At 49.2% G+C, this 26,382-nt stretch overlaps 1 protein-coding gene across 1 annotated transcript; it reads right to left on the bottom strand.

The window, feature by feature from the left end:
- Window positions 1-1,131: 1,131 nt before the first annotated feature.
- LOC116948649 (uncharacterized) lies at window positions 1,132-22,326 on the bottom strand. Its single transcript, XM_076071682.1, has 9 exons — window positions 22,062-22,326; window positions 18,461-18,542; window positions 17,176-17,304; window positions 13,762-13,822; window positions 11,253-11,315; window positions 9,039-9,084; window positions 5,189-5,352; window positions 4,567-4,637; window positions 1,132-3,809 (listed from the first exon to the last, which is right to left on the bottom strand). The coding sequence occupies exons 1-9, from the start codon at window positions 22,199-22,201 to the stop codon at window positions 1,947-1,949; spliced, it is 2,619 nt and encodes an 872-aa protein (XP_075927797.1). The 5' UTR covers window positions 22,202-22,326; the 3' UTR covers window positions 1,132-1,946.
- Between the last annotated feature and the right edge of the window lie 4,056 nt (window positions 22,327-26,382).

Genomic DNA, 26,382 nt, shown 5'->3' with positions numbered 1-26,382 from the left:
GGAATGACCATGCTCGTGAATAATAACACCGTGCCTCATCGAAGGTCCATTGCCCAAAAAACGTCGCCTTGTGGGTTCCTTTTAGGGCAGCGTTATATTAACGAATGTTTTACTTGATTTATATTAACGAATGTTTTACTTGATTTTGTGCCTGTGCACTCACTGCCAAACGCGGTCTCACCGAATAATGAGCTTAATCATTTAAACACCTTGCATCAACCCTACCGCTGAATGAATGCCTCCCCCCCCCCCATGCCGCGTTTGGCCATCGAGATAGTTTGACCATACTTCACCACGCTCGTCAGTGCGGGATGGCAGGACCCCCCCCCCCCGAAATAAAGTTATGAGACTCGGCGAAGCTTTCCTGGGTAAGGCAATCGTAATTATCAACAAACTAAATTCTGCCATGTATTAGGGTTCATCCTTGGCATGTAAAAGTTTTACTGCAAGAGTAGGAATTGTATGCACTATATGTTGAACTTCTTTCACACTATACGTAGCCAACCCTGCTAATCGGAGGTGCAGTGTTGAGTCTATGGGTAGTTGTTAGTCTATGGGCAGTGTTAGTCTATGGGTAGTATGTATGTTGAACTTATTTCGCACCGTACGTAGCCAACCCTGCTAATCGGAGGTGCAGTGTTGAGTCTATGGGGTAGTTGTTAGTCTATGGGCAGTGTGTATGTTGAATTTCTTTCGCACCACCGTACTTAGCCAACAAAAAGCAGTTCTAAAGAAATGAGTTTTCAATCTGGATGATTTAAAAGTGCATAGTTCCATTGGCTTTCTAATATCGGAAGGAAGAGCGTTCCAGATGGCCACAGAAGCGCATCCTTGCTCGATGGCTATCCAAAACCCGCTGCTGCGAGGATGCCCGGAGTCCGCGTTATGCTTCTTGACGAGATCAGCATGGCCAGTGGTTCATTTGTGCCGAGCTCTTGGTGGCGTGTGGCGAGTGCGACCCATGAGCCCTGTAAACTGATAATAACATATGGGTTAAAACATTCAAGTAGTCTAAGAATTAACAATTTAAACAAAATTGGAACTTCCACGTTCTTCCACACCCATCCATGTACAAGGACGGCAATTAAAGACCTCAAAACAGAGCTGAGTGCACGGCAATTTTCTCTTAAATAATGTATTTTAAATATTTTTATTCAAGTTTTCATGAGCGTTAGAATGCAACTCCCGACGCCCAGGTAGGGAGGAATGGCTGAAGATAGAGAGGCATTATTGCTGCGGCATTACATAAACCCGCTAAACCCAAATAATAACAGCTACTTGCGATTGGCCAGCGCGCGCACACACACAGGTGCACATTTGCATGCAAGCAAATCGGGCCCCAGAAATGTGTTGTTCCTGCGCGTGCCCGCGCGTACGTGCGTGTTTAAGCCTCTAAATCTGAACTGGGGGAAACCTAATGATCTTCATCTCACGAGATCCACTACACTTCCGAAACGGCCTGCAAATGACATTCACCTGTCACCGCGGGCGTTATTAGCCGCACTAATCGGGTCCTGGAGGGGCCAGGGTAGGATACTTTCGAGAAGGCAATGCAGTTCATAATTTTAGCGCGCTCGGTCCAATTCTCCCACCGCAAAGGGCTTCTCTTTATCTTTGGTCGACACGTTTTTTTATTTTTTTGCCCAATCACATTGCTTCTATTGGTTGGTTGTGTCAACGTATCGGACCACCAAAGGTAATTTGAAAGTCCTATCCAGGCCCTCGGTAAGGGAAAAACCTTCCCCACCCCCCGCTTTAAATAAAAAAAACAACAACAAAGGAACTAAACGCACGTTACAGCAGTTAGATTTTTGGCATTTTGGCAACTTTTGGCAAATGTCACTTTCAATGCGGTGGGCGGTGGTGGTGGGTGGGGGTGGGGGGATTTGTGAGGGGGCAAAGACATCCCTGGGTGATGCACAGAGGTTTTATTGAAGGCACGACTTCTATTGCACGGAATGTCTCGGTGCGGACGCCGCGTCGTCTCCAGCCGAGCCACCCTTCTCGTTCCGCTCGACCAACTCTTCCACCTCGGCACCGCCTGGCCGCGCGTCGCGTAGCAGAACTCGCTCGCTCGATCCCGAGCCCGCGGCGTCGTCGTCGTCAGCCCTGGAAGGGCCGTCGGGCGAGAGGCCCCCGGCTCGGACGTTGAGAGGCGGCTTCAAATGCGGGACAGCTTCCGACGACGGCAGGATCCTCTTGGAGGGCTCGACTTCCGGTTTCGCGAGAGGACCGCGGCCGTTGCTCTCTTGCGTGGCGCACCAAGTCAACTTTCTTTTCGGTGCCTTCTTTTTGTTGGCAGATGACGCGGTGCCAACTTGAGCTGGGTGGACTTGTGATGCCATGCCTGGCCTCGCCGAAGGCGTGGAGGTAGAAATCTGCGCGAGCGAGTGGTGCTGCTGAGGAGCATTGTAAGGTCCGCCACCGGCCGCCGCTTGAACCCCACGGATGTTTTGGGTCTTTGTGAACTGCGTCTTTGGGTCTCGGTGAAGACGATAATGCGGTGGGCACTGTTGATGCATCTGGTCACTTGCCACGTATGGTGCGGGCAGCATCTGAAGGCAGCTAAAGGAAGCCTGGCTATTGTTTGGCGCTTCCGTGGCCCAACTAATGACTTCGTTTTCACCATCACCACCACCATCGCCGGCGCCACTCCTGGCGAGGTGACGGCGTTGCATTTCAACGCCTCTCTCCGATCGCGTCTCGTCTCGAACTTCCCTCACTTCTCCGTTTCTTCTGCTCTTGCCCGAGCGCGTCGCGACGTCCGCCGCGTCGGCCACGCCGCTCTGCGCTCCGCGGCCGCCCCGCCGTTCGTCGCGAACCATCGGAGGCGCCGTGCGGTGGCTGGGAGCCGTCGTGTCGCTCGTCGCGTTTGGCAGCGAGCACGCCTCCGCTCTCGACTGATCACGGGACGGCCCGCACCGCGTCGCGTTGTGCATCATCGACTGGACCGTGTGATACGGTTTCAGGGTTCCGAAGGAACACGGACGCAAGTCGGGGGCCGGCAGAGAGGACGCGTCGGCAAAATCGCGGGTGCCCCTCGCGGCGAGAAACAAAGGACCCGCGCCGGGATCAGCCGTGTATTGAGTTGACACGGGTCCGCCGAGGTCGCACGCCGCCACAATGCTGGTGTGATGGGCATAGTTGGGGTTAGCGTCTTGCGTATGCACCGAGGTGGAGACGAAGGAAGGCGCAAGCGCGCCGGGGTGAAGATTGACGTCGGGGTTCGGCACGTTGCGAACAAAGGCCCGATTCGGCTCGGGGTGGGATCCGCGGAACGAAACCGGATAATTGTCGGTGGGGGCGTTCGGAGTGGGCGGGTCAAGGACGAGGGTGCAGCTCGAGGGCAACGGTTGCTGACCGAGGGTCACGTTCGGCACGACGCCCAGCCGCGGCGCTACGTAACGGGCGAGCGCGAACGCCGGCGGCACCCCGGACTCGCTCACACCAACGAGATTTACGAGGCCCCCGCCGCTCGTGAAAAAGCTCGCACCGCCCTGGCCGCCGGCCGTCGGGAAGTAAGACGCCGGTTGCGTCGACAGCGGCGTCGCACGGGAAGCGGCGGCGGCGGCGGCGGCGTCGTCGATGACGAAGACGTCGCGGGTCTTCGAGTCCTGGCCCCCGTGGACGCAAAGCAGCGCCCGCTGGGTCTGATGGCAGCCTTCGGCGGTGGTACCGATCGCCGAAGAGGCCGCGGTGCCGGCGCCGCAGGGCTGCTGCTTCGAGCACGAAGCGGCCGGGTGGTTGTCGCAGCCCGAGGGAGATTTGCTCGGCGTGTCGCCGCACTTCTTGACTTGATTCTGGGGGATCTGCGAGAAGGTCGTCGGCCCAGCGTGAGTAACGCGACGTTGTTTGGGGAGATAGCGAAGCTTAATCGTAGCCATCAAATTCCTTGCTGTTGCTTACATTTACGAGTGCGCAGTGGTTGGCGCGCTGCGCTACGAACCCGGCGACCCGCGTTCGATTCCCGTTCACATTTCATAACACCACCAGTGACTGGGTCCTGGGTCTCCCCTTTCGTCGACTCAAATAAAAACTGTGCGTGGTACTGGCCACCCACCCCCACGTGCACTGTACCGGCCTTCCTCGGTGATCTTTCACAGCACTATACGGTGGATGTTTAGTCTTTGTTTGCATTGTATGTATATTTAGCCAGTGGTCAAAAGGTAAATGTAGCGTTACCGGCAATAAAACCCTGCAATAGCCTATGCTTATGGACGTTTCCCCTCCATGGAATGTCGCGGAATAAAAATTGGAATCATCGTGGAATGTGCCGGACAAGACGAGTTTGGTGTTATGAGAATAATTTTTACCGGCACATACCAGCACATGCATGTATGTATGTAGAACTTCTTGTGCACTGTACGTAGGCAACCGTGCTAATCGGCGATGCGGGGGGGAAGGACAACAAACTAAACACAAAAAGCAGTTCTGAAGAATGGAGTTTTCAATATGGACTTAAAATTGCATAGCTCTATTGGCTTTGTTAAGATCGGAAGGAAGAGCGTTCCAGATGGTGCGAGGCAAGCGATGGAAGGAATAAAAAGGGTCGTATTGTCGGCTTACCTTCCAGTTGCGAATACGCTTCATCCTGTTTGGCGATTTCTCCATGATGTCTAGGAATTGTTGAGTAAGCTCTGTAGGCGGGAGACACAACTCTACTTGTGACATCGAATTGTTCCTTGACTAAAAAAGTCTAAAAGATTGTTTTTGGCTTAAATCTAGAAGTTCTAAGCATCTAATAATGGTAATAATGTACCGTGGGGAGTCTGTCATTCGGCAGTGAATTGATAAGCGTTGCAAACAACTATTATTCATACTTTTCTGCTGTGCGTACAGTGGTGGTGTGGTGGGTTGATGCCACCGCGCTATGAAACTAGCCACCTGAGTTCGAATCCCAGCCACGGCCAACACCAGCGGGGGGAGAATGGGGGGGGGGCATCCCAAATGAACCGACCGTCTAGATTTTCTTGAACAAAAATAACCCGCAAACGATATCCACATGCAGGTCCCAGTGCTACGCACACCTTGCCCCACCACGTAAGGGGGGGGGGGGGGGGGGGGGCAGCTGCCAGTTGGCTAGACCGCAGGCAGGGAGACGAGACGTCGGCTCGAAACGCGATTTGGATAGGCGTTCAAATTATTAAAACCCCTTGGCGGGTTTTACCAACGTTTGATCGGCGCTCACCGTCCAGCAGCTGCAGCGTGACGGAGGTGTCCACGTAGGCCCACCAGGGCTGCCCGTCGCTCGACATGGGGATCTCCCAGCTGGACCACTTGCAGGCCAGGTGGATGCAGACGCACGCCACCACTGACGGGGGGTACCGCAGGCACAGCGTCGTCAGGTGCAGGCTTTGTTTCCCGCCGCCCCAGTTTGCGCGCGGATTCACAGCGGCGGGAAGAGAACGGAGGAAAAGTGGAAACGTTATGAGATTTCAAAATGTAACCCCACCGCCACCGCTCTCCCCCCCTTCTTCACTTTTATTGTGCCCTACCCTGCAAATATGCTGCCCCTGACCATTACCCCTACGGTGGTAGGACAGTGAACCCAAGTGCTTCAAGTCGGTCCGCTATTCGAGGGCGCGTCCTGCTCCAGACTGCGACATGACCGTGACCCCTGTTTCCCTCTCGGATGTCTGCGTTGTGTTGTTTGTGCGTACGTGTCAATCGACCAATCCCTGGAAACCCTTGAGTCTCAAAGAATTTTTCATGTGAACTAAAGATACATGTTTATATTTTAACAAAACAAACCAGAAGCATTAAAAAAATATATTTCCACGTGCATATATACATGGGCACAGAGGTGCACCCTGGGGGGAAAGAGGGGGAAGGAGGGGGACGGGTAAAATGGAGCACTCCTTCCCCGCCTCTCACAAAAAAGATTTCATTGTAATATTTCACATACCGTTTTTGAGATTTTGTTTTCTCCTCATCAACACGAAATAGGTTCCGTCCTTCGTCTAAGCCACAAGTCGAATTGTTGTGTCAGCCGCTTAAAACAACTTACCCCTCCTCCAAAATGTCACGTTGCAAAATGAACAACGCAGAGTTTTTACGTCGCAACGCGGCGCCTGCCACCACCACCACCGGCGCACAGCAGTCGCTCCTCACTCTCGAGGGAGGGGAAGACGACTCAAGGGGCGTGGGGAGGAACCACAGATGGGCGGGAGAGGCAGCAGCCACCACGGTGAACCGGCACCAACAATTGCCCGAGTTCTGCAGTCCTCTATACGTGGACATCTGCGTAAAAAGAGCTCTGAAGCTTATGCGATTCCTCCGGTATAAATAAATATTCGCATTCCGATATGGCGGTAATATCGGTTAATTCGTGAGCATTTACACGTGGGAGGAAACCGGGGTACCCGGAGAAAAACCCATGCGTGCGAGGGGGCAACGCTCTATCCTGCACAAAATGGAACCAACGGGAGTCCACATTTGCCATTTCCTCGTCTCCTCGTGAGCCAGAGTACGGCACCTCGCCGCCCACGCTAAGGGGGTTTTTCAGAGGATCTTTGTGCGATCCACCAACCCTCGTCTCCACAGAGCTGAATCACAGGCCGTGCATAGTCACCACCGTCTGGTGATCATTTAACGGGAGGAAACATTTTTTCGCTGCCTCCACATTTTTTAATTGCATGCACACAGCCCTTTTATTCAAGGCCTCATCTCCAATTCTCATAATCGGACCCCCCCTCCCCCCCCCCCAATCAATTTGTGGAAAATCCTATTATCCGCAGGTCACCCTTGCAATTAAAGGACCATGTATGTGCGTTTATCGAAACGAGTTGTTTCCATCTCCCTGGATTGGATTCTAACTTACATCTCTATTTTTCCACGGATAAGTAATCCCAGATGTGGGGGCAAATTCAACCAACTGCCCATACAGATGTGTGGATAAGAGTCGCCCAAAAGTCACCATTCATTGGCAATGGCCAATCCAATGCTAGATGAAGGCCTTTCCATAGCCGCCACCATTTCCTGCAACCCTGCGATGTAGTATTCCACCACCTGGCAACCGGCACGCGAGTAGATTTCATCGTTCCGTCTCCTCGCTGGGCATCTTCTCGGATGCTGCGTTCCACTCCTAGGTTGCCACTGCTTTCATTATTATTTTGTTTCTCCAGGAGGAATGCATGCACTCCTAATATTATCTGATCCCCCTGCTCATCGAAGAGGAATTACCCAGAAGTGTCAGGAAATGCATACCTATTATACGTCAATAAATGCGTCGACATTGATATTGTGGATATACAGCGCACCGTGGATGAGAGCAGGTTCACACACCGTTACATTGACCACAATGAGCCCCACAAATAATTCGTGCATGTGCCTTCCCCGCACAACTCCCCGGGGTGTTCATTACAACCTCATGAGGAGCAAAAGTGTGCATTTGTACCACGACAAAATGCTTAATCGTTTACCCCTTTTCCACCGGCACATCCCAGCTGTTTAACAAACCGTTGAGACGCCGTGACCTCGCGCGAAATGTTAATCTGGCTCGGGGGGTGGCCAAGCAGGTGCCAGGGGCGGGGATAATGAAGCTTTTACTACGTGCGACGTCAAGTCGGTGCGCTGTGAGGACGCTGCGAGGGCGCTGCGAGGGCACTGCGAATACGCTGCGTCGCAGCGGCGTCACAGCGACGTCACGGTGACGTCACAGCGACGTCACTGCGACATCACGGTGACGTCACAGCGACGTCGCTGCAACATCACGGTGACGTCACGGCGACGTCGCAGCGACGTCGCAGCGACGTCACCGTCTACACACGATTTGTTCGTTGTGCGCGATGTCGGCGGAACGGCTCAGCTTCTGCAGTGGAAAAGAGGCATCGGACACAAAGAGCCCAAGCCCGTAGTGGAGCAATGTGCAGAGTAAATTTATTTATTTACCAGGTAAGGCCCACTGAGCTATATAGCTCTTTTTACAGAAGCGACCTGGCCACAAATGATAGCTCAACGAAGTGGCCAATCGTGTGGAAATGTATGCAGCCAAATACTCTCATCATGTGATTTTGATGATAAATGCGGAGGGAACAACCGGAGGACCCGGAGAAAAATCCACACGACCAACGGAGAGAACATGCAAACTTCAAATGTACAGGCGGGTAGGCTCAGGATCGAATCCACGACCTCCCGTATACCAGGGGAGGTAGTTAACATCTTGCCACCATGGCACCCGTTGAGAAGCGCCTCCAAGGGGGACGAAAAAATGTATTTAAACACTTTCTTTACGTTGATCTGAATGAATTAGATTGCAACACTGTTTCTACTGCAGACGCTTTGCACAGATTGCTGAACAAAAATCTCGTGAGCTCAGAGGCAAGCAGCAGTGATGTCAGCGAAGGTTCACAGATTTCAGATGGAACCCGGCCAGCCAGAGGTAGAGCCGAAACTCAGCGTGCCAACACGGTAGGTTTGCCGCGATGTTTGCCGACACTCCCGATGTATTGTACGATGTGCGAGACCCACCCCGCAATCCGTATCATCAATTTAGTCAAATGTCGTTACGTGATTACTGTTGGTCATTTAAGTTTCCAAAATTTTTTTTATTTCCTGACAAAATATATATTCTGGGGTCTTTCGGTATGTTGATGGGATAACGCAACAATTAACGTGGGGTTTAAATAAATACTGCAGCTATTACCAATTAAATGCTTTGCAATTGTTTTGTTTTAGTAACTGACGGCGTCGTGGTTATACGACAACGTAAGTCTTGTAGTCGGTGGAGCGGACAGCATGCGTTCGCAGCATTACAGTTTATAAAAGTTGGAATGATTGGAAGGTTTACGATGGATTTATGCTGCGTGAACTGCAGTTAAAGAGGTTTTTAATCACCTTGACTTGTACCGGGAAGTACAGAAAAAGAACAAAAACCCCATTCGGGTAAAACTGCGAAACGCAATTTTACAAAGCGATGAGAAAGTGCCGTCACGACCGTCGTCACACATCGCGAAGAATTAAAAATTGGGTCGTTTCGTGCACGGTTACATCGCGGGAACCCTGCGACCCGGAGAGACTCTCGCTGCTTTTTTAACCACCTGTTGGTAGCCATGAAATAGGAAGTGTGCGCCAAATCCTTGCTCGCTGCAAGGCAAGAAAGTCAAACAAAACAGGAATGAAGTATTCGCGAGCTCGAAACAGTGGGACGCACGTGAGGAAACACAAGTATGGGGACTTGTGCCCTCGCCAAAGGAACCAAAAGATTTCTGCGCTCTGTCGGCCAAAAACGCAGCAGCAGCAGCCTTCATCTGTAAACCATACAGCTACGTTTCTTCTTCTTCTTGCCAACAGGCTTTCTGCTCGGCATGTAATGGATTCACCATCTCACCCCTTTCCCCCAGAGATTCGATGAACCGTCACAGTTCTGCAACGCGATTTGATGCAAAATAAATGGAGTTTCTTTGCCTCGTATTGTTTGCATTGTTTGGTGCACAATGGCATCAACCGCTCCCTCACGGTCCTGAGATGCATCTCACTCCTGCGCCATGTGCCGAATCAATCCCTCCATCCTCTCCGGTGGGTTGCCCGTCTCGGCTGCGATGCCATCGGCGGTCTGCCGCACATCGGCCATCTAGCGATGTTGCCCTGCCGAAAGCCTGCCGCTTCCTTCCATCCGGCAACGCCAAACCACTGCTTGATAAAGGCCTCCGTGCCCCACGTTGCTCACGGCGGGCTCCTTGGACCATACTTGACCACGCTGGGTAGTGCAATTTGGCAATGAAGACTGGTTTAGGGGTCCGGTTTGGACGTCGCTAGCCACTGATGTGAGCCGTGCCTGGGAATTAAGATTCGCTTCGCCGGTTTGATAGCGCGTTGAGCTAACCACGGCACGCCACCCACTCCACCCAAACGGAAAGTATTTGATATGTTTTTTTATTGGGTAATTGTTATGACGTGCGCGATCCCTGCAAAGCAATACAACACTAGGCTCGTTACACATTTGAGTGTGTCACTTGCCTTGCGCAGCCACTTCATTGGGATTGTTTACAAATGACACGGTGGCAAATTACAGGCTAGGCCTTCAGTCCCATAATCACTCGCGGAAACCTATCATTAACTGGGACACCGCCCCCACCCCCAGTTGATGTGGGGGACACACTTTTCCCACCGCTGTCACACGCCTCCTGTCATCTCAAGCAAGGCACCTGCCGTGGCCGGCATTATTATATGGAACATCTGATTTTTATAGCTTTAAAAAAACGCTGGGATAACTAGCGGCGCAATTTTTTTTTTTACAAATTAAAACAGGATAACACGCCATTGAATAGTGTGTGTGTGTTAGTAAGATTCAATGACGGTATTTATGGTTTTTGAAAACTGTCTACACAATACAGGGGCTGGAGGGCCAGCTGTGCGGCTTATATCAGAAGTTCTGTGCTTGTATCAGGAGTTGGGCTTTACCTTCTTCTCCCCACTAGGGTTGCTTATATTAGAAACGTGCTTTAATATTCGGTGTGCTTATATACAGGTTCCGCTGTATAAGTAAACGCTACCTGAAGGAAGTCGGAACGAATGAGATGGCACGGATTGAACGATACAAAACGAACGAGACAGAAACAATTGCATCGAACTGTGACGATGAATTGTGACGGATTCATCGATTTGTGGGGGTCACGGGAGGGAGGTGACTAATTCCGTGCCTAAAAATATTTACTAGACTATTTTTTATTTTACAAGGCAAGGCCCACTGAGCGATATAGCTTTTTTTTTTCTGAAGCGACCTGGCCACAAATGATAGCTCAAAAAGTGGCTTATCACGTGGAAATTTATAGCAGCCAAATACTCTAAACGCATGTTGATTCTCATTGTGGAGGGAAAAGGCGGAGAAAAATGTACGCGACCACGGGGAGAGACACATGCAAACACCAAATATACAGCAGGCGTCAGAGTCCGGATCGAACCCACAACTTCCTGCATACCAGGCGAGGGAGTTAACATCTCACCACCAATGCGCCCCTTATTATTTCCGTGCCTACAAAAATAACAAGGATCGTAGTTATGTCGGTTCTGGAGTACGTCCCTGAATCTTCACTGTGCAATGTGCGCTACTCATTATCTGGTGATGCTGCTGCTGCTGCTGCGATGGCAGTGGTGCAGAATCACAGTTAACAAAAAAAATAAAACTCAACACACTCGTCAATAACACTGTTACGTGCTCTTAAAAGTACAAGAATATATCACGGCCAACGTTTCAGGCGACGGCCCCTTCTTCATGGCACAATAATTATCTGGCACGAGGATGGAATGCTCACCTCGAACCAGCTGGCTGCACTTCACAACGTGAGTGTGTGGGTGAACCACGGTTACATCGAATCCTAGAAGGGGGGAGAGAGTGGGGGGGGAATATTAAAATGAAAATATAATAAAAGATCAGAAATGAATTTTAAACACCCAGTAATAGTTTTAAAGAAATATCAGGTGGATGTGTAAAATTAAGTTTAAAAAACCACATCTTAAATCGTTTTAGATAATCAACTTGTACAGTGAGGGAAAAAAGTATTTGATCCCCTGCTGAATTTGTACGTTTGCCCACTGACAAAGAAATGATCAATCTATAATTTTAATAGTAGGTTTATTTGAACAGTGAGAGACAGAATAACAACAACAAAATCCAGAAAAACGCATATCAAAAATTTTATAAATTGATTTGCATTTTAATGAGGGAAATAAGTATTTCACCTCCTCTCAATCAGAAAGATTTCTGGCTCCCAGGTGTCTTTTATACAGGTAATGAGCTGAGATTAGGAGCACACTCTTAAAGGGAGTGCTCCTAATTTCAGCTTGTTACCTGTATAAAAGTCACCTGTCTACAGAAGCAATCAATCAATCAGATTCCAAACTATCCACCATGGCCAAGACCAAAGAGCTCTCCAAGAATGTCAGGGACAAGATAGTAGACCTACACAAGGCTGGAATGAGCTACAAGACCATTGCCAAACAGCTTGGTGAGAAGGTGACAACAGTTGGTGCGATTATTTGCAAATGGAAGAAACACAAAAGAACTGTCAATTTCCCTCGGCCTGGGGCTCCATGCAAGATCTCACCTCGTGGAGTTGCAATGATCATGAGAACGGTGAGGAATCAGCCCAGAACTACACGGGAGGATCTTGTCAATGATCTCAAGGCAGCTGGGACCATAGTCACCAAGAAAACAATTGGTAACACACTACCCCGTGAAGGACTGAAATCCTGCAGCGCCCGCAAGGTCCCCCTGCTCAAGAAAGCACATATACATGCCCGTCTGAAGTTTGCCAATGAACATCTGAATGATTCAGAGGACAACTGGGTGAAAGTGTTGTGGTCAGATGAGACCAAAATGGAGCTCTTTGGCATCAACGCAACTCGCCGTGTTTGGAGGAGGAATGCTGCCTATGACCCCAACAACACCATCCCCACCGTCAAACATGGAGGTGGAAACATTATGCTTTGGGGGTGTTTTTCTGCTAAGGGGACAGGACAACTTCACTGCATCAAAGGGACGATGGACGGGGCCATGTACCGTCAAATCTTGGGTGAGAACCTCCTTCCCTCAGCCAGGGCATTGAAAATGGGTCGTGGATGGGTATTCCAGCATGACAATGACCCAAAACACACGGCCAAGGCAACAAAGGAGTGGCTCAAGAAGAAGCATATTAAGGTCCTGGAGTGGCCTAGCCAGTCTCCAGACCTTAATCCTATGGAAAATCTGGCGAGGGAGCTGAAGGTTCGAGTTGCCAAACGTCAGCCTCGAAACCTTAATGACTTGGAGAAGATCTGCAAAGAGGAGTGGGACAAAATCCCTCCTGAGATGTGTGCAAACCTGGTGGCAAACTACAAGAAACGTCTGACCTCTGTGATTGCCAATAAGGGTTTTGCCACCAAGTACTAAGTCATGTTTTGCAGAGGGGTCAAATACTTATTTCCCTCAATAAAATGCAAATCAATTTATAACATTTTTGACATGCGTTTTTCTGGATTTTTTGTTGTTATTCTGTCTCTCACTGTTCAAATAAACCTACCATTAAAATTATAGTTTTGATCATTTCTTTGTCAGTGGGCAAACGTACAAAATCAGTAGGGGATCAAATACTTTTTTCCCTCACTGTAAGCTCATGCGTGGGGTTTTCGCTGCCTGTGCTGCTGTGGTGGGGCCCTGTGATGAGTTTTCTATTTGCACCGCTGTCCAAAGACGCTCCCAGCACACGGAGTGAAACAGACGTCATGCCCAACACATCAGAGACCTAAACGGTAAGTTACCAAAATCATGTTGAAAAATAATATTTATTTTACAATAATTTTGTTTTAGTTTTCTCCTCCCGACTGATCGTGAATTGTGCCGTCGGCATTGCGTCACGAGACAAAAAGCATCTCTCACGGAGAAGTGCAACCGTCTTGTTAGGAACGGCCCACGGAAGCGGATACCACAGAGCTACCTCTGAGTTCCCTTCAAGTGACCTCTGTGCAGCACAAGAGGGAGAGGGAAGGGGGGGGGGGGGAGTAGCATTTTCTCACACGCCATGCCACTGAGAATAGTGTTCAATACATGAGTGAAAGTAATATTTTTTTTATTCTCAGAGCTAGAATTTATCCAAATTAAGTGCAGAACCAAATGTGCTGTGCTTGGGTTTTTTTGTTCATGCAGTCATTGGTGACCATCGACTCACTACACCAGAGAACCCGGTTCAATCACCTGGACTTGTATACTTTAAAATATCGTCCGATAAAATGTATTACATTTGTTGCCTGTTCACGTAGGCTACGTACCTGATGACGCATACATACCCAGTGTTTGCAGAAGCATTGTCTCTAACATTATGAGGTCCTGCGCTTTCTGCAAGTATACCTGCCGAAAAACACCAACGCCAAAATATATAAACCACGCCCGACAACACAACTGCTGAGATCACTTGTTTGCAAGGGGCAAACTATTAAGGATTATTTTAACATGTGATTTTTATCTGGCGTATCATTCACTCAACTTGCATAAAAAAACATCGCTCCAGGAAGAATTTGTAAACTCGCACACTTTTCACACGAAGGCGCGGGTAGTCACAGAGAAGCGGGAAGGAAGAAGGCAGCCAGAAGCGGCTACAACATTTTTGCAAGCTCTGCGGTCCTACACCGATATCTTCGGCCAACTCCATTAACCCTTCCCCATTTCCGTTCCGTCATCGGAACGAAACCAGAAGAAAAAAATTAAGTAACTCTATTGGTGCCGAGGCTCCCACAAGGCAGTGCAGAGTTTGGCTGTGGTTGTGTCGCTACGGTTCTCCGCGGCGAGTGCAATGCCTTTAAAAAGAGCGGCGCTACGCCTCTATAAATAAAAAATAAACGCTGAACCAATAGTGCATTCCGAGATTCAGCGATGAACCGGGGACCCCCACCCTGAAACTTGCGGACGTCCCGGTTATGGGAAAGGGTTAACTAGTGTTTATTCGTACGGCCAACATTGAAAGAGCAAGAACGGATACGTGCAAAGCATCGGTGAGATGTCTGATGAGGGAACTAAGAGGGTCAATGGAAGAGGCTACGAGGGAAGAGGAAGCACACGGATCCGTTGGTGGGACAACGCGAGCGGTTGGAAGTGACTCTCCCGTGACAGACGCCGAAGATCGGGAACGACGTAACGCGTCCGTCAGCGGAGGACATCAACCCTCAGCTACAACGATGACGGGTTGGATAACGATCGGCATTTATATGGCGCTTAGATGACTTGGAAACGCACAGCGCCTGAAGTCCCATCTCATCTGGGGCATTCTAGCCAGGGGGACCCCCCACTGGCAGCTGCCCCCTTGTGGCACAAGGCGTAGGCAGCACCAGCAATTCGTCTACATTAAATGGCTATTATTTCCCAATTAAGTTATTTTTTAGTAAATGTATCGTACATGACAAACTCTTGGAAGTGACGCCGGGGCACGCGTGACCTACTCTCTTCCCTAAGAATGCCACACGGGATCTGCATCGTGCACACACCGAGGCAGTAACGGTTAGAGCGCGCGTAGAATTCAACAGAGCCGCTGCTGGGCTAGAACCACCACGGACCCCCTGCAATGCGTGCCAAAAATCACGGCTACCACCGGGCCGTGTCACCGCCCCACGAATGCCTCCAGTGGGACGGATTGCAAAAAATGGACGCGGTGACTCGGCCGACTGGTAGGGAATTTGGGGCTCTTTGCAGAGGTTCGCAGTTCAAACCTCGGGCGCCTCAGTTAATACTGCGCGCGCATTAACCGTCAAAACACGTGTCGCCTGCATTTGACGTCACGGCGGTCGTTAAAGATCCCGTGAACTGATTTGAAAAAGAGTAGGCCCGTGTGTGTGCCAGCGTCACCGTTCCAAATTCGTAAAATTTTCAAGATTAATACCGTAAACTACGCAACGCCGCCCCCCCCCACCCCCCCTACTGGCAGAATAATTCTCACTCGCAGGCCAGTGCTGCGTCACCTCATGCCACGAAGGGGCGGGGCTGTCTTCGCGGGGGTCTCCTAGGCTGAAAAGTGACAAAAAAATTCTGCTGGCCAATTAAGATTCGACACTAAGGTGCTTTGAGATGTCGTGGCATTTACAAGCAGCGCCCGATAAGATGCAAATCCTCATTTCTAATTAAAACAAATCTCGGTGCCAGGCGGCTCCAGGCCAGTCTGCTGCAGCATGGCAGCACCTCCCCGGTGGGATGCTCGACGCTGCCACCCGTCGGCAGGCTTTTTTATTTTTTTACTAGGAGCCTGATTATGCACGCAGAACGTGCCCGTGGGAACACACGTGATCGCGTGTGCAAAAATACACCGCAACTGATATTTTATGCCAATGTTGCGCTCCAGCGAGGTCCGGAAAACAAAGGTATGTCAGTGAAATGGCAGCTGCATGCAATCTCCGCCAAAATATGTATCCCGATTTTGTTGACCATCTGGCAGAACGCATGTGATCAATGCTATGTTTATAAATAATGCAGTGACCAAATAAACCGGAATGCACCTGATCTCCATCAGGCCTCAGAAGCCAAGCCGGCTTGCTGGGGCCTGACTAGAACTTAGATGGGTGACCACCATGCATTGCCAGCTTGTTATATTGTGGCTGCTGTGGGCTGTGCTACATTACGGGCAGCAGAGTGCAGTGCATTAGATGAGTCTGCTTTACAAAGCATGCCTTTTGATTTAAACAGGCCTTTGATGGTCAAAGTAGAAAATGAAATCACCCTCGGAAGTTGAGGGCTAGACAGTGCACGCATAGGGTGCAATGGGTATACAAGGAAGACAACAGAGGGCAGTGCGGAAAAATCCGCCGTTGTACTGCACTTTCTATGCTCCCATGTCCATCTATACAACCCGTCTTCACCGACCAGCCCTGACCATGATGATGAAGGATTTCTTAATCATTGCAACGACCCAAGGGATAGAATGACACATCTGGGAGAGACATCTATGGAGGTGATGGAGCAATGAAATCAGCTCGTGTGCAGGCGCCGGGTGATACATCGTATTGAGCGTTGATAAAAGTGGGCTTGCCCAGGGCACGTCATTTAGAAGGGTTCGATGGCCGGCGGTCGACAACAATGATGGAGTGGCAGTCAAAGGAGAGAGCACGCCTGAGAGGACGTGGACCACGGAGATGGAGCCATGAAAATAGCTAGTGTGAGTACACTAGATTAATCGCCGCATTGAAAGACCCTGAGAGATGGAGGCGGTTTGGAGAGGTCTTCATCCAGCGGTGGATTGAACTATTTTTTATACCAGGTAAGGCCCCACTGAGCTGTATACAGTAGCTCTTTTTCAGAAGTGACTTGACCAAAAATGATAGCTCAACGAAATGGCTTATCACGTGGAAATTTACAGCAGCCAAATACTCTAAATGCACGTTGATTCTAAATGTGGAGGGAAAAACCAGGGGGGCCCAGAGAAAAAGCCACATCACCACACGCAAACTGCAAATACACAACAGGCATCATGGTGGGGATTAAACCCACAACCTACTGTATACCCGGTGATGTAGTTAACATCTCGCCACCGTGGCACCCACAAATGCATGTTTCTAAATGTGGAAGGAAAAAACGGGAGGACCCGGATAAAAATCCACGTGGCCACGGGGAAAGAGAGGGAGAGACACGCAAACTCCAAATATACAACCTACAACCTCCTTCATTACGGGGCGAGGTAATTAACATCTCGCCATCGCTACTGTGTGGGGTGAAGGGCGTACCAAGTGTTTCGGGTTGAGCGGAGCCTCGCGGGGAGCCAGGCAGGCCTGCGCCACACGGATCACGTGCTCCAACTTTCGAGGCTGGTCCTCCACTTTGGCGGCGAGGAAGATCGCCGACTGCGCCAGCAGCTGAAATGGGAAGGCAGGGGGAACATTTCGTTGAGCTTTATAGATGTCGCCGCCGTTCGCACGAGCTGCCCGTCGCAAGCGGCGATCTGGAAGGCTGCGGCCGGGCAGTAAGCCGGTGCGCGCTACCAACAATTGCCCCCGCTCTGTAGTCCTCTTTATATTAAGGTGTTTTTTTTCCCCCAGCCAATGAATGAGTGTTTATAGATGTCGGAGGAAAATCGCAGCACCCAGCGAATACCCATGCATACGAGGGGGCAAAAGTCTACCACACACAGAGGAGATGATTATTATTGGTCTGCACTTTGCTGTACCGCATACTTTCCTGGCAAGCAAGGGTACGGCACCTTCATACCCATTGAAACAAAAAAAGCTACATGTATATATATTTTATAACTGATGTTAGCCGTGCCCAGGAATAGAATTCAGGTTCAGAATGCAATGTGCAAACCATTGCCCCACCAATCGGTGCTTCCACAGGCGTGGATGATGTAAGAGTAGTTATGTTAGTAGGGAATGTTCTCCTATGTTATGTAATTCTCGTATAATGTGTCTCTAAAAGACAGTCTCCTAAACCTTTGAGATGCAGTCATATTTAGACAGAATGCATAAAGCCGTTTCTTTAATCATTTAGTATCTTGATACTAACAAAAGGGGTTCCATAGCCACATTTAGACACCTTGTGAATGTAAATAGCTTATCGAGCTTAGGTCGCCAGGTTCACAGTGCAGGAGAATGAACCACTGCATATCCGCTCTTCTCCATATTTTTTTTCCACGGTTATAGCATACTGCTATAAAAAAATTATGCATGCCTCGAGTTTCCTGGTTGGCTGCTGGCTGGGCTACTCTCCACCACCCCCCACTGTAACTCTGCTGCTAGTGGCTGCTGCGGGGCTGTTGCCACCGAAGCTAGCCGGGTAACTGGCTAAACGAGATTATCCGCCTAACAAATAACCATTCAACCGAGTTGAAAGTAGTAGTTCAAAAGACGTAAACTAATTATAGTAATAATAAAGACACCGAAGAGGTGGGAGTAACGAATACCGGAGACTGAGCACGGTTCATTTAAAACGTTGCAATACATGCTCCTAATAATGTAATTCTTTCACCGGATTTGTGTGTGGAAAATGCTCCATGAACATAAACGTTTTACTTACGTGTTTGTGAACGTCTTTGAACGAATGAAACATGAAAAATCTGTGCATGTACACAATGGCCGTGTTGATCACCAGCTGTGGCCTGTTCAGTTCGTCAAGGGTGGAACAACAACACCACGACCACCAAGAGTGCTGGGCACAATACCGAGTGTGCGATGTACACGAAAACACAATCATAAATGGCATTGACACAAACATACCAAAAAAAATTGTCAATACAAAAAATGTGGTCTTAAAATATTTTTTATATATATAATTGGTAACGTTTCTGCTAATGAGAGCTATTGTTTACAAGGGGCTGGAGAGTCTGCACTTAACACCAATAACGTCACCAATTATATACGTAGCATTATTATTTTATTGGCACAGTGTTATAGGGGGCACAACTGCCAACATAGCACAAGCAGTAGCAGCATCGCCGGATAATTTGATTTAAAACATTAAATTGGTCAAACGCCTTAATGCAGGACCCGCCTAAAAAGTGTTGAGACTCAGTGAGGCTTTCCTGAATATGTGCAGTTATTATAAAGTACGATAACACTACATTATTATTGCAACTGGACAAACATCCCAATGCAGAAAATCTCATGAAAAAGGTTTGAGGCTCACCAACGCGTTCCTGAAATTAATAAACACGCGGTATAAACGATGCCATGGGGAATCGAGGGCAATGCCATTAAATCCGTTGTACTGTACTTCTATACCCCATCCCCACCACCACCATTCACTTAAGGTGCACCGACCAGTGAAGTAAGGCTAAACAACCCCCAAGGATAAGGCTGCGTGGTGCGGGCTCCCCCCGTCCAACAAGGGCTGCTGCACACTTGCCCCCTCTAAAACGAGGACTCAAATTGGCCCAACATGATGTCGCTGCAGGGGATGCTCTCCTGACATCGGGGCGTGAGACCGAGGGGGTTTATTTTGTTGTCCACCTCTCCTCCCATTGCATTAAAGCCCATTATTGTAAACTATTAAAAACATTTCTCAATCTCTTATTAAAATACACACTCAACATTACACAATCGGACGCGCATTCCCAAACGGAACAACCCTCCCGAAAACAATTTTCAAGAGCCATGCCGAGCCATTTCCCAGACAGGGCCTTTGATATTCCACCCACAGACTGGATGATGCCCCCAATGTAAAGATCATAACGCACTGGATGATGCCCCCAATGTAAAGATCATAACGCACTGGATGATGCCCCCAATGTAAAGATCATAACGCACTCGATGATGCCTCCAATGTAAAGATCATAACGCACTGGATGATGACTCCAATGTAAAGATCATAACGCACTGGATGATGCCCCCAATGTAAAGATCATAACGCACTGGATGATGCCCCCAATGTAAAGATCATAACGCACTGGATGATGACTCCAATGTAAAGATCATAACGCACTGGATGATGCCCCCAATGTAAAGATCATAACGCACTGGATGATACCCCCGATGTAAAGATCATAACGCACTGGATGATGCCCCCGATGTAAAGATCATAACGCACTGGATGATGCCCCCAATGTAAAGATCATAACGCACTGGATGATGCCCCCAATGTAAAGATCATAACGCACTGGATGATGCCCCCAATGTAAAGATCATAACGCACTGGATGATGCCCCCAATGTAAAGATCATAACGCACTGGATGATGCCCCCAATGTAAAGATCATAACGCACTGGATGATGCCCCCAATGTAAAGATCATAACGCACTGGATGATGCCCCCAATGTAAAGATCATAACGCACTGGATGATGCCCCCAATGTAAAGATCATAACGCACTGGATGATGCCCCCAATGTGAAGATCATAACGCACTCGATGATGCCTCCAATGTAAAGATCATAACGCACTGGATGATGACTCCAATGTAAAGATCATAACACACTGGATGATGCCCCCAATGTAAAGATCATAACGCACTGGATGATGCCCCCAATGTAAAGATCATAACGCACTGGATGATGACTCCAATGTAAAGATCATAACGCACTGGATGATGCCCCCAATGTAAAGATCATAACGCACTGGATGATGCCCCCAATGTAAAGATCATAACGCACTGGATGATGCCCCCAATGTAAAGATCATAACGCACTGGATGATGCCCCCAATGTAAAGATCATAACGCACTGGATGATGCCCCCAATGTAAAGATCATAACGCACTGGATGATGCCTTCAATGTAAAGATCATAACGCACTGGATGATGCCTCCAATGTAAAGATCATAACGCACTGGATGATGCCCCCAATGTAAAGATCATAACGCACTGGATGATGCCCCCAATGTAAAGATCATAACGCACTGGATGATGCCCCCAATGTAAAGATCATAACGCACTGGATGATGCCCCCAATGTAAAGATCATAACGCACTGGATGATGCCCCCAATGTAAAGATCATAACGCACTGGATGATGCCCCCAATGTAAAGATCATAACGCACTGGATGATGCCCCCAATGTAAAGATCATAACGCACTGGATGATGCCCCCAATATAAAGATCATAACGCACTGGATGATGCCCCCAATATAAAGATCATAACGCACTGGATGATGCCCCCAATGTAAAGATCATAACGCACTGGATGATGCCCCCAATGTAAAGATCATAACGCATTGGATGATGCCCCAATGTAAAGATCATAACGCACTGGATGATGCCCCCAATGTAAAGATCATAACGCACTGGATGATGACTCCAATGTAAAGATCATAACGCACTGGATGATGACTCCAATGTAAAGATCACAACGCCCCCCCCCCACCACTTTCATTAACGCAGTATTTCTCCCTTACACCCCCACAAAAATAACAAAAACACACGGGTCGATATATATTCTGCTTTGTCATGCAGGTGGGGTGGGGGCCGATCCATTTACAGATACACAGCGCCCAGGGACAGCAAACGGCGCCCCCTCCCCCCCGCCCGACCGCCTTTGTAACTTTCTTCTCTAAGTCGCCGAGAATCCCAGCCCGAGTCCCGGGGTGGGGGGCTCACGGGGACGACTGCCCCCCACCCTCTCCATCTGCGAGGAGGAGGCAGCAGCAGATGTGCGAGCCGGGCCTTTGAGAGGGAAATTTGATTTTTTTTAAATCCACCGCACTTTACGTTGACGCTGTGTGCGTGATAGCAGGGTGGTGGTGGGGGGAGTGGTGAGGGGTACCTTTAAATGGATCGGGCTCCGATTTAAATACAGCGGACTGACCCCCCCCCACTCTCTCTCAATGTATACAGTGCCACGTACTGTATCGGCGATCCCTTGCCACGTGAGAGTTGCCAACCGGTAAGGATAGCCCCGAGCACGAGAAGGCGACGACAAAACCGAGTCTGGAGCGGATGCGTTGTCTTGGGAGTGCCCCGTGTGGAAATCGCACGACAACGAGCCCAACAGTAATAATGTCCTCGGGGAGGCTTACATAATTTCCCCCCACGATAGCCTTGACTGTTACACGAACCTGTATCAAAAACCGATGATCCCCGTGGGAGGAACGGGAGCGATGCGAGCGAGTGAGCACGTGGGATGATCACAGCACGCAACCCGTGACGATGTAGAAGAAGGAGATGATAACGCGATTAAAAATCGGATACACGTTGAGGCGCTGCCCCATGTCTTGTACGAGCGTGGCGGCTTGCTGTCGGTACAGGAGCTCGCGGTCTGCGTCAATGCCGGCGAGGCGAGACGGGGTCGAGTCCATTTGCTCGCGCGTGAAGATCCATGGCCTCGCCATAGACTCCCCGCGAGGGATCTCGCGCGGGATGACTCCGAGCGCGGTTGTCCGCGCCGTGATTGGCTGCGGGGCACCACCCCCACCACCACCAGCACCACCCCCACCAGCACCACCCCCACCACCAGCACCACCCCCACCCCCGCCACCAGCACCACCCCCGCCACCAGCACCACCCCCGCCACCAGCACCACCCCCGCCACCCCCACCAGCACCACCCCCACCAGCACCACCACCACCAGCACCACCAGCACCACCCCCAGCACCACCACCAGCACCACCCCCAGCACCACCCCCAGCACCACCCCCACCAGCACCACCCCCACCAGCACCACCCCCACCAGCACCACCCCTACCAGCACCACCCCCACCAGCACCACCCCCAGCACCACCCCTACCAGCACCACCCCCACCAGCACCACCCCCACCAGCACCACCCCCACCAGCACCACCCCCACCAGCACCACCACCACCACCCTCACTACCACCACCAGCACCACCCCCACCAGCACCACCACCACCACCACCCTCACTACCACCACCACCACACCGTCAGCGGCGCTGTGACGCTGCCGGCGCACGCCGCCGCCTTGGGTTGAGACCAGGGGGTGGGTGGGGGGGAGTCAATCAGTGCGTGAGCGAGTGGTGGAATTTCCCCTGGATCAGATCACAGTGAGTGTGTACTTCCTAGATATAATCACAGTGAGTGGTGGAATTTCCCCTGGATCAGATCACAGTGAGTGTGTACTTCCTAGATATAATCACAGTGAGTGGTGGATTTTCCCCTGGATCGGATCACAGTGAGTGTGTACTTCCTAGATATAATCATAATGAGTGGTGGAATTTCCCCTGGATCAGATCACAGTGAGTGTGTACTTCCTAGATATAATCACAGTGAGTGGTGGATTTTCCCCTGGATCGGATCACAGTGAGTGTGTACTTCCTAGATATAATCACAGTGAGTGGTGGAATTTCCCCTGGATAAGATCACAGTGAGTGTGTACTTCCTAGATATAATCACAGTGAGTGGTGGAATTTCCCCTAGATCGGATCACAGTGAGTGTGTACTTCCTAGATATAATCACAGTGAGTGGTGGAATTTCCCCTGGATCGGATCACAGTGAGTGTGTACTTCCTAGATATAATCACAGTGAGTGGTGGATTTTCCCCTGGATCAGATCACAGTGAGTGTGTACTTCCTAGATATAATCACAGTGAGTGGTGGAATTTCCCCTGGATCAGATCACAGTGAGTGTGTACTTCCTAGATATAATCATAGTGAGTGGTGGAATTTCCCCTGGATCGGATCACAGTGAGTGTGTACTTCCTAGATATAATCACAGTGAGTGGTGGAATTTCCCCTGGATCAGATCACAGTGAGTGTGTACTTCCTAGATATAATCATAGTGAGTGGTGGATTTTCCCCTGGATCGGATCACAGTGAGTGTGTACTTCCTAGATATAATCATAGTGAGTGGTGGATTTTCCCCTGGATCGGATCACAGTGAGTGTGTACTTCCTAGATATAACCACAGTGAGTGGTGGATTTTCCCCTGGATCGGATCACAGTGAGTGTGTACTTCCTAGATATAATCACAGTGAGTGGTGGATTTTCCCCTGGATCGGATCACAGTGTGTACTTCCTAGATATAACCACAGTGAGTGGTGGATTTTCCCCTGGATCGGATCACAGTGAGTGTGTACTTCCTAGATATAATCACAGTGAGTGGTGGATTTTCCCCTGGATCGGATCACAGTGAGTGAGTACTTCCTAGATGTAATCACAGTGAGTGGTGGATTTTCCCCTGGATCGGATCACAGTGAGTGTGTACTTCCTAGATATAATCACAGTGAGTGGTGGATTTTCCCCTGGATCGGATCACAGTGAGTGAGTGAGTGATGATTTTCGGGATCGGATCGCAGTTAGTGAATGAGTGATGATTTTCCGCATCGGATCACAGTTAGTGTCGATTTTCAGGATTGGATAACAGTGAGTGAGTGATGATTTCCTGGATCGCATCACAGTGAGTGAGTGAGAATTTCCTGGATCGGATCACAGTGAATGAGTGATGATTTTATCGGATCACAGCGCGTGAGTGATGATTTACTGGATTGCATCACAGTAAGTGATGACTTTCTCGGATCGGATCACAGCCAGTGAGTGAGGATTTGCTGGATCGGATCACAGTGAGTGAGAACGTTCCAGATTGGATCACGATGAGTGAGTGAGGATTTCCCTGATCGGATCACGATTAGTGAGTGAGAATTTTCCGGATAGGATCACAATCAATCAGTGAGTGAGTGATGATTTCCCGGTTCGGATCACAAGCAATAAGTGAGGATTTCCTGGATCGGATCACAATCAATGAGTGAGTGATGATTTCCCGGATCGGATCATAATGAGTGAGGGAGTAAGGATTTCCTGGATAGGATAACAATCAGTGAGTGATAATTTCCTGGATCGGATCACAATCAGTGAGTGATAATTTCCTGGATCGGATCACAATCAGTGAGTGAGTGAGGATTTCTCGGATCGGATCACAATGTAAACTCACCACTCTCACTCGTGCTCTTCGCGGAATCCTGTGCGTTTATGAGATTAATTAAAACAGCAAAGAAAATAAGCGCGTTTGTAGGCAATCGACGAATCAACTACTCGTGTGGCTCCACCTATCTGGCCTCTCTGTGCGGTGTGAATAAGAGGCATTGCCCGAAACGTCGCCTTTTACGTTTTTTTTTCTTTTTAAGGCCACACTTTTATCACTGACGGATGAGCTGAGTGTTTTTTTAAAGAACAGTACAATACTACTGTTGAATATAATCTATACCGCGAGACGAATAATATACGCCATGGACTGAGAATAACGTTTACACTCTAAAGTGAAAGTATGCGTACACACGCAAGGATTCATTTCTCACGAATTCGTTTTCCATCTTCCCCCCCCCACCACCCAAACCACCCCTCCCCCCGAATCGCAGCGTGGGTGGGGAGGGGATTTTCCGGAGCTCAGCATCGGACGGATCAAACTGAAATGAAACGCTACTGAACGCGCGATACGCATGGGCTGATAACAGCATACACAAGAGCTGAAATACACGCAAATAGGCCTACCACACACTGGGAATAGCTACATGCACGGAAAAGCATATACAAATAACATGTACATAGGGTAAAAGAGACGGGGAATAGCAAGAACAACATTATAGCAGAGACTGGCAATATCATACACAACAGAAATATGCACATAGTGTACAATTGGCTGAGGATGGCGTATACAATAACATTTCCACAGTGTATAGTATAGACTGTCACTGCGCCGTTTATTGTAATAGTGTAACGTGTGTGTGCTAATCTCCAGTCTGTGACAGCTAGGGGAGATACCGCGTTCAAGGGGACAACAGCTGAGAAGATGGAGCGTTGATTTCAGCTCGTGTGTGCCGGGGTGAGATGGATTGACAGATAGCGACGCCTGGTGATGTCTTCATCCAGCAGTTGATCAACAATGGCTGATTAACATGATGATGATTATATCCCAAGACAAACAGTGCTATTATACAAATATTTAAAGTACCAAATACGTTATCAAATGTGAAAAATAATTGCAATGTTTAATTGTTCACTGGCGCATGACACGTTGATTGACTCCTTCTGTAATATTGTTACATAGTTTACATATCGTGGGTCAATAAAATAGACACATACAAATATCAATAAAGGTAGCGGTGGCTCGATGGTTTTCAGACGACACGATTAACCCTACGACCTCACTTCGTTTTCCGGCCACGGCTAACATCAGTGGCGAATGATATATGGGACCTGGCCTGGTGCCCCCCTTTCCACCAACCAACCCATTGTGACCACCGTGGTGAAGTATGGTCATAGCCCCCACCTCTCCTCCGTGGCGGATACGGCGTAGGGGATGACTTTCATCCAACAGCGGATTTAAAAAGGGCTGTGAATTATTATGTATTAAGCTCTTTGCCACTATTATACGCGCAAGCAATACAGTACTCAATGCCATTAAGTACTGTACAATTTTAATTTGTACATACTGTATATTTATATAGGGCTGTAAATTACTACAAAATCGTGAATAACAATCGGACAGTAATAATATACGGCCCCTTATTAATAAGATGAGTTCACATGGGTTGGCTAATTTTAACCCAAATGTACTTGATTT

This window comes from Petromyzon marinus, chromosome 34, assembly GCF_048934315.1.
Source record: "Petromyzon marinus isolate PM22_M1 ecotype Great Lakes invasive population chromosome 34, UKy_Petmar_22M1.pri1.0, whole genome shotgun sequence".
Classification (NCBI taxonomy): Eukaryota; Metazoa; Chordata; class Hyperoartia; order Petromyzontiformes; family Petromyzontidae; genus Petromyzon; species Petromyzon marinus.
The sequence above is the reverse complement of the archived record's forward strand: the minus strand, read 5'-3'. Positions and strand labels throughout refer to the sequence as shown.